General features: G+C 42.4%; 1 protein-coding gene across 1 annotated transcript; it reads left to right on the top strand.

Moving 5' to 3' along the window:
• Positions 1 to 6,691: 6,691 nt before the first annotated feature.
• LOC104087729 (chlorophyll a-b binding protein 6A, chloroplastic-like) lies at positions 6,692 to 8,747 on the top strand. The gene is made up of 4 exons (XM_009592286.4): positions 6,692 to 7,061; positions 7,276 to 7,378; positions 7,943 to 8,231; positions 8,392 to 8,747. Exons 1-4 carry the CDS (start codon positions 6,868 to 6,870, stop codon positions 8,541 to 8,543), a joined length of 738 nt encoding a protein of 245 aa, XP_009590581.1. The 5' UTR covers positions 6,692 to 6,867; the 3' UTR covers positions 8,544 to 8,747.
• The last annotated feature ends 480 nt before the right edge of the window (positions 8,748 to 9,227 follow it).

The raw sequence follows: 9,227 nt of genomic DNA on the forward strand, positions 1-9,227 counted from the left end.
GTTTGTTTAGGACACTAAAATGATTGATTAGATACAGATAGCGACACCACCAACTGAATTGTGTGGTGGATGGTTAGGATTCTTCTACTCTAAGAATGGAGAACTTCTTGGAAGGGAGTCCTTGCCCCTATTAGTTGTCTTATCTGGCACGAATCTGGATTAATCGGGATAGTGAATTTCGGATACCGGATGGTTAAACCTAAAAATATTGATACCACGGAAATGATGGAGACACAGTAAGACTCCACCCATCGCTAAATTATGCTATGTTAAGAATTCTGAGTGTTATTTGTAATGTCGCTGTGACCTTCCTTCTTTCTTCTTATGTGAGATCCAATTAAATTTCACACAAGTTCTCATTGAGAAAAACATATCCTCAATTTAGCGTAGTATGATAGATTACATGCTTTGTGATTGATCACTCCGAATTTGTATAAAAGTTAGACATTTATATATTACAATTTACAACAAAGTGGAAGTAAATGAACGTTTGATTAGAGATTGGGGTTGTATCCTGCTAGTTATAATTTCTAGTTAATTCAGGATTCAATACTAACACTTTTCTTTTCCTTCCTCTATATATGTCTACCCATCACCAAAAAAAATTAAAAAATAAAAAGCTTTTGTTCAAATCTTCTGTACAGTAAATGGTGAAGGTACTGATTTTCAGATTACTACTTTGCAATTATTTATTAATATAATTTACTTTATCGTGTCAATGACATGGTAATATACATGGTTTAACTTGCATTACCGGTTGGAAGAAGTTTCGAAGATGATTTTATGCGACGAAAGTCTGTAGATTCATACGTGTTTGGATAGTTGCAGTTTTTTCTTTAAAAATTTTGAGCTGTTTTGTTGAGTGTATGAAGAGTTTTTCGATGAAAACCATCCTAAATCTCTTTTTTCATTGAGAAAATTTATTTGAAAAAAAGTGGAAAAAAACATGTGTTTCAAAATTATTCTTTCTAAAACTTCAATAAACTTAATAAAGCACCACCTACAACCCCAGGGTTATGGGTTCGAGACTTTGAGTCACCAAAGGAACAATAGCTCCAACAAAGGGGATCAAAGGGGCGAGAAACAAAAAAAAAAACTTAATAAACGCCTTGTAAATGTATTAGTTAAGAAATATGTCGACGACGGTTTAGTTAGCAACTTTGACATTGATTGTTTTACCCAGATGATTCTTGGTTAGACAATTTGGCCCAAATAATTTGAGGTTCAGAAACCTGCAATCTTTCACATGTGACAAGTGACTGTTTCATATGTCCATTCTATTATGGAAGGTTTGCCAACATTGAAATAAACCTAGTAATACAATATGTATGCAAGGAAGTCCACTTGTACCTAAGGGTACAAAATACAAACATACGTACATACTGTTACGCGGCGCCTTCCTGAAATTTCTTGGAAGGGCGACGTAAGGCTAAACAACCGATGTCAGTGCGGTTGTTATGCGCCAACCGAGGTCCTCGCCGTACGCTAGACTAGATTGTCAGTGCTGTACGGGAAAACTAATGTCGTGAGCAATTGAGCAGCGAAAAATGAGCAATTGATGATGAAAGCTGATGATTGTATTGATGATGATGAAAGCTATTACAAGATGCAATGCGGTGTCGGGAGGGGGGGGGGACACCAGTACAGAGAATTGTTTGAATGCTTGAATGTTTGAATGCTTTGGTCCCCCTTAATAATGCTTAAAAAAATAAACCAAAGTTACATGAGTTGACCTAAGAAAGCTGTATAAGCACACTGAAAATGAATGAAGTAAAACTACTCTATAATTACAATGAAAAGGACTTAGTCTTCTATGGAAGCAAGTCCGATGGCAGCAACTTTGTCTTGAGCATCAGGGTCTGTGCGCGCATTGCTGTGGGCGCGCGCGGCACTATTTGGATCTGCCAGCGGCGGGGCGCTGGTGCTTGGCATTGGGTCTGCGCGCGGGACATTGTCGGTGCGCGCGGCGCTGATGGCATTCGCCAGCCGCTGGGCGCTGGCACTGATTATCAGTGGGGCGACAGAGGCGCATGCTCGCTTGTCACTTGGCGCCGCCAGGACCACGGGGCCGACCGTGGCGCTAGAAGGCTTGCCGGGACGCCACGGGACGCGTCCAAGGGGTCATGGGTCGATGATGGAAAGCAGCCCATGACATTCTCCCCCACCTGAGTTGGCGACGTCCTCGGAGCCTTACCTACTGGATGATGATGATTGGTCAGGCTCTTGTTGGCTGGGAGGTCTGTTCCCCTCGGTGTTGTGAGATGTCTTTCTGAATGATCTTTCATGCATTTCTGAAATGGCCTGAAGCGGCTGACATGGAAGACTGGATGGATTTTCCACCAGGCTGGTGTGTTCAGCTTGTATGTGGATTTTCCGATGCGCCTTTCAATGGAAAAAGGCCCGATGTAGCTTTGCAATAGGAGAGGATCTTGGGTCCTCTTTGCAAATAAGTTCCGCCTCGGGGTTCTTACCATCACTTTGTCCCCTGCTTGATGTTGGGCAAAGCGACGGTTTTGTTCGGCATACCTCGTTGCCCTCTCTTGGGCTTTGACAAGATAGCTCCGCACTATCTTCAAAGTTTGCTCCCATTCTGTCGAGAAACTGGCAGCTCGATGAGATGATGGCATGTTTGGTGCATTCACATTTTGTGGGAGTAGCGGTTGCTGTCCGGTAACAATTTCAAAAGCGCTTTTGTTTGTATGGGCGCACTTTTGTGAATTGAAACACAGCTGAGCAGCATCCAGAAGCTTCACCCAATGTGTTTGTGACCCGGTTGCAACTTGGCGGAGATATTCCTCCAGCATGTCATTGAACCGGTCTGTTTGATCATATGTTTGCTGATGATGATGGTTTGAGTTGTAACTCAATTTGGATCCGAGGCAACTGAAGAGTTGGGTCCAAAACTTGCTAGTGAAGCGTGGGTCGCAGTCACTAATGATGTTGCTGGGCATACCCCAATGTTTGACAACATGAGAGAAGAAGAGTCGAGCTGTATCTTCTGCCGATATGTTCTGTGGGGCTGCGATGAAGGCAACATACTTGGAAAATTGGTCTACTACTACCATGATGGTTGTATGATTTCCTACCTTGGGTAATCCTGTGATGAAATTCAGGGAAATGTTTTCCCAAGGTCTCTGTGGGACAGGTAGCGGCTCCAAGAGTCCCGCTTGAGCTGAGTGATCCGACTTGTCCTTTTGGAATGCTTGACAAGTCTTCACACAATGAGGGGCGCCATGAGCTGTTGGACCCCGATGATGTGATGTCTGTTTGATGATGTTGAGGGCAGCCGGAACCGTGGGTTCAGGTCTATTGGTTCCCTCCTTAAACTGCATGGCCGTGATGTTTCCAGCGGCTATCTTCTTGGATATGCACGGTATGGTGTGGGGTTTGGCCCCGTTGTCTCCCATCATTAGGAGCATGTTGGCATATAGTACCGGGATGGTGTTGGTCTGCTTGAGGAATTCCAATTCCACTGTCAGTTCGAAGTCATCGATGATAGCTATGTGTAGGTCGAATATTCCCTTGTATGGGCCAAGCTTGATTGGCACTTCTTTGGCCATTCCACTCACTTGCTGAGATGGAGAGTTGATAGCCTTGACACGACCCTTGCATTTTTGCACTGCTAGACCGAGACGTTGCACCTAAGTTGAGGCCAGGTAGTTGTGGCTAGCACCCGTGTCTATCAATGCCCGAATAGGTCTGCCGTTTACTTTCATGTCAACGAACATTAAGGTCCTCTTTTGTGATGCGGGAGGCCTCTCGTCCGCCTTTCCTTTCCCTTTCTTGTCGATTGGGAATGCCTTCTTCTTGGGGTTGCCAACACTGGTTCCCGCCAAGGTATCATGAATGGAGCCAACAAATGCGTTGAAGGCCCCTACCTATTCTTCGCCGACTAAGCCGTCCTGATCTGACTCATCATCGTCAACAGTTTGTTGAGCATTGATTTGTGTATTGGGGCATTGATTGTTCCAATGTTCCCCGCCGCAATGACGACATTCTGATGGGGGTTTTCTCCCCTGATTGTTGTTGACTGATGCAGTAGTGTTGCTGCTTGAGGAAGGAGTCTTAGATTTGGATACACCTCGATCTCCTCCGTTTCTGTTGGGGCCACCGTTGCTAGGTTGACTCCCGTTGTATCCCCTTCGGACAGGCGGCTGGGGCCTATTCTTCTAAGTTTCCAACTGGTAATCCCCAAGGCACTCTGCAGCTTGAATGGCCTTGGGCAGGGTATCTACCCGTTGTCTTTGTAGCTCCATACGAGCATGAGGTTTCAAACCTTCTATGAATGCGAACAATTTGTCTTTGCCTCCCATATCCCGTATGTTTAGCATGAGTGCGGAGAATTCATGCACGTAGTCCCACACCGACCTGGTGTGGCGGAGTTCATGCAACTTTCTCCGTGCATTGTATTCCACATTTTCGGGGAAGAACTGCAGGCGTATGGCGGCCTTCAGTTCTGCCCACGTCTGGAGAGTATCTTCACCGGCCTTGATGGCTTTGTATTTGACTCGCCACCAGAGTTATGCATCGCCTTGAAGATACATGGCAGCAGTTGCTACCTTCTTGGATTCCTCCAACTGTCCAACGGCATCGAAGTATTGTTCGATGTCAAAGATGAAGTTTTCCACTTCTTTAGCATCCAGGGTTCCGTTGTATGGTTTGGGCTCCAGAATTTTCAGCTTTTGTGGCATGGGGGCCATGTTCATGGCACCCCTGATGTGGTTTTCGCCTCCTTTGAGCAGGCTTTGAAGGGCAGCATTGACAACATTGAGCTGGCCTGTCAAGTTGTCTATGGTTTACTGTATGACGGTCAGTCTGTCTGCCTCTAGTTCCCAATGGGCTAAATCCTCATCACGCTCCTGTTGGAGGTCCTCGAATTTGCCATGAATTTTGGTTGCCTCGACGGCAGCCGTTTGCCGGTCTTCCTCAGAGTCTTGACTGATGTTTGCTATGTCAACTTCGGCCTGCCGCATTCTGCGGTTCAGGTCATCCAACCTTTGCACTAGGTTGGTTTTTAGATCAGGCAACGTATCCACGATGGGCCGTAATGCATCAACCGTCTCTTCTAGGGTCGTGATGCAATCCCCGTAATTCACCATGGTCAGAAATAGTGATGATGATGGCAATGAGTTCCCTCTCCGATGTCGAGCCTAGGCTCTGATACCAACTGTTACGCGGTGCCTTCCTGAAGTTCCTTGGAAGGGCGACGTAAGGCTAAGTAACCGATATTAGTGCGGTTGCTATACGCCAACCGAGGTCCTCGCCGTACGCTAGACTAGATTGTCAGTGCCGTACGGGAAAACCAATATCGTGAGCAATTGAGCAGCGAAAAATGAGCAATTGATGATGAAAGCTGATGATTGTATTGATGATGATGAAAGCTATTACAAGATGCAACGCGGTGTCGGGGGGGAGAGACACCAGTACAGAGAATTGTTTGAATGCTTGAATGTTTGAATGCTTTGGTCCCCCTTAATAATGCTTAAAAAAAAACCCAAATAAATCAAAGTTACATGAGTTGACCTAAGAAAGCTGTAGAAGTACACTGAAAATGAATGAAGTAAAACTACTCTATAATTACAATGAAAAGGATTTAGTTTTCTATGAAAGCAAGTCCGATGGCAGCAACTTTGTCTTGAGCATTAGGGTCTGCGCGCGCATTGCTGTGGGCGCGCGCGACACTATTTGGATCTGCCAGCGGCGGGGCGCTGGTGCTTGGCATTGGGTCTGCGCGCGCGGCATTGTCGGTGCGCGCAGCGCTGATGGCATTCGCCAGCCGCTGGGCGCTGGCACTGATTATCGGTGGGGCGACAGAGGCGCATGCTCGTTTGTCACTTGGCGCTGTCGGGACCACAGGGCCGACCGTGGCTCTAAGCGTTGGGAGGCTTGCCGGGACGCCACGGGGCGCGCCCAAGGGGTCATGGGTCGATGATGGAAAGCAGCCCATGACAATACTCATGTACATCAGTACATGCACACAGGGGTGTACACATGAATTTTTGTAAGCGGTGTCGAAATTTATTGAAGAGCTGGAATGTAACATGTATAGCCTTAGTCTATTGATTTTGTTGAGTCTTAAACTAGAAAAAGTCCCGAGTTCAATTCTACTTCATCACAAATTTTAACCACAAAAGCTCTCAAATATTTGCAAAAGAAAAATGTGTTAGTGATGTTTGAACCTTTGACCTCTTAGAGCAAAATCAAACACATAACCAACACACCAAGACACAATTTATGTCAAGTGGTGTCATTTTTTCCTAGTTATCCGTTTTCGTGCCGTATTAATACATATTTTTGGTAAAATTTTCCGACGAATCGGTGTCGCGTGACACCGCTTCGGTAACCGTGCATCCACCCCTGCATGCACACACAATGTACCATGGCAGTGTAAGAATTTCTTATATAATCAGTGTAATATAACCTGTTATAGCATGCTATCCGTTTAATATTTATTCTAGCTTACCCAATTAATGTTATACTATAGAGTTACATGTAATTACTTTTTAACTGATTTTATTTTGCAAATATTTTTTAAACCTTCATCACATGAAAGTTAAACTCTATACACATTTACTTCAGTTGATTATCCATGTAGACAAATACTCTAAGCCAACTGTGTGAACCTCCACCACAAAAGCAACATCAAGTATCTTCAATATATCCCATTTTCATCTTCCACATGGCCCAATTACACAACAGAAGCCAGACTCCTTAACCAATAACATTCAACATTCAGATTCCCCTATATCTCCTCTTCTTCCCTTATACTTGCCATCACCCTGCTCCTCTATTCCCCATATTCTCATTTTTCTTTTCTTCTTTCCTCCCATTTTAACATTCTTTCAAGTCTAATAGTAGCTTAATACAATGGCTTCCAATACATTGATGAGCTGCGGAATTGCAGCAGTTTCCCCCTCTGTCCTCTCTTCTTCCAAGTCTAAATTTGCCGTCGCGGTGCCGGTGTGTTTAGGAGCAGCCAATGCCAACTCCCGGTTCAGCATGTCTGCCGAGTGGATGCCGGGCCAGCCCCGCCCTCCTTACCTTGACGGTTCTGCCCCCGGGTAATAATTTACTCCCTACAATCCATTTTAGTTGTTGTGGAAAATGTATATTTTTCGTATATTATATATAGTATACACATTTTATACATAATTAGTGTATATTTTTTTGTATATTCGACTAGGGACTGTAATTAGTTTTGGCTGAACGGTCAAATATGTTTTCTAAATTTAACTTCAGAGTAATTGTATAATGGAGGCTGATTTGTGAATACAGAGATTTTGGATTCGATCCACTTGGTCTAGGAGAAGTACCAGCGAACTTGGAGAGATACAAGGAGTCTGAACTCATTCACTGCAGATGGGCTATGCTTGCTGTGGTAAGCTAAGCTCCTATTTACTTGTTTTATTTTTAAGTACAAATTTTGTTTCTATACATGAGACTTTTAACAATATAATTAGTACAAATAATCTTAGCCAAGGCATACAGACTCTTGTTATTAAAGTAGGGGAAATGGGAAAGGAAAGTTACGGTTAGAATAAAGTAGTACGTTGCCATGTGTACTTAGAGGTAATTAATTTGATTTTTAAAGAATTATAATTTAATATTTGATGATGAATCGAAATTAATCTGGTCAACTCCTTAAGGTCATTAACATAGTAATCGAACGGAGCTCAGTATTACTCATTTTTTTCTAGAGCAAATCTTTTTCTATTGTGATTGAGTTATAGTAAAATAATATGATCCCTCATCTCAATGTACTATGTTCGGAAAGATGAATAAAATGATTATTTGATTTTTTTTAAAAAAAACTAGAAATATTCCAAGTTCAACATTTGAAATGTTTGGGATGAAATTACAAACTCCTTTTAAAGTTTTCGGATTCTTTTAATGAACAAGTGAATTTCTAACATATATAATATTTCATCAATTGTTTTTGCAGCCTGGAATCCTAGTACCAGAAGCATTGGGCCTGGGAAACTGGGTAAAGGCTCAAGAATGGGCTGCTATTCCCGGAGGGCAAGCTACATATTTGGGCCAACCCGTTCCATGGGGTACTCTTCCCACAATTTTGGCCATTGAATTCTTAGCCATTGCTTTTGTAGAGCACCAAAGAAGTATGGAGAAGGACCCTGAGAAGAAGAAGTACCCTGGTGGTGCTTTTGACCCATTGGGTTACTCTAAGGACCCAAAAAAGTTTGAAGAACTCAAAGTCAAGGAAGTCAAAAATGGTGAGAACATGATGACCCTTCTTATTGAATTAAAATTTTTGGTAGAGAAAAACAAAGTATAATAAATTTCAAATTTGTAGGTGAATGAATGGTCTCAGTTGAAGATGAGATTGAATAAATGCTAATTAACGTTCTTTTATTTGGTGTTGGTGTTGAGTAGGTCGCCTTGCCTTGTTGGCTTTCGTCGGGTTCTGTGTTCAACAATCAGCATACCCTGGAACAGGACCATTGGAGAACTTAGCAACTCACTTGGCTGATCCATGGCACAACAACATTGGAGATGTCATTATCCCTAAAGGCATTTTGCCTTGAAATAAATCTACCATCCCAAACATACATTGTAAAACTCCCCATGTAACACATTTGTAATGAATTGGACGTTTACCTTTTACCTAGAACTAGAAAGTTACTATCTCTTCCTTTCATGCTACTACCAAACAGTACTGTATATGTTATGAGACAAACTCTAGTTAGGAGCAAATTAAATGATTTTTAAAGCTGTTGCATTGGTTAAAACTTGTGTTCAGGTCGCTTTCTACTGGACATTAAAGTGGTTTCATAACAAGAAAAGAGGAGTTCAAGAATCTGGTTGTGACAAAAAAATAATAGTACAAGGATCTATGGAATGTTTTCCAAATAATTTAAGAATTTTGATTATGATTATTATAGAATGCTAGGGTCTAATGGATTTTTTTCTTCATATTTTAGTGTTTTCGGTTTCATTTATCCAATTAAGAGTTGAAAGTCTTGACTATCTCAATTAATAAACTCTTGCATCCTCGAATATTTTGGACAATTTTAATTAAAGTCTTGTTCTAATTTTCCTATCTAACATTTCGTTCTGGGAGTAAGCATTGACCTTTTGTATTCTCGAATACTTTATACGACTCTTTTAATTTTTTTGTATCATCTTCAAGTGATCCTGTTCTCTTAGCATCCTTATAAATTTCAAGAGAATTTATCTGCCACGAGTCTCTTTAGTTTAGTGGTTTCTTT

This window comes from Nicotiana tomentosiformis, chromosome 5, assembly GCF_000390325.3.
Source record: "Nicotiana tomentosiformis chromosome 5, ASM39032v3, whole genome shotgun sequence".
NCBI lineage: Eukaryota > Viridiplantae > Streptophyta > Magnoliopsida > Solanales > Solanaceae > Nicotiana > Nicotiana tomentosiformis.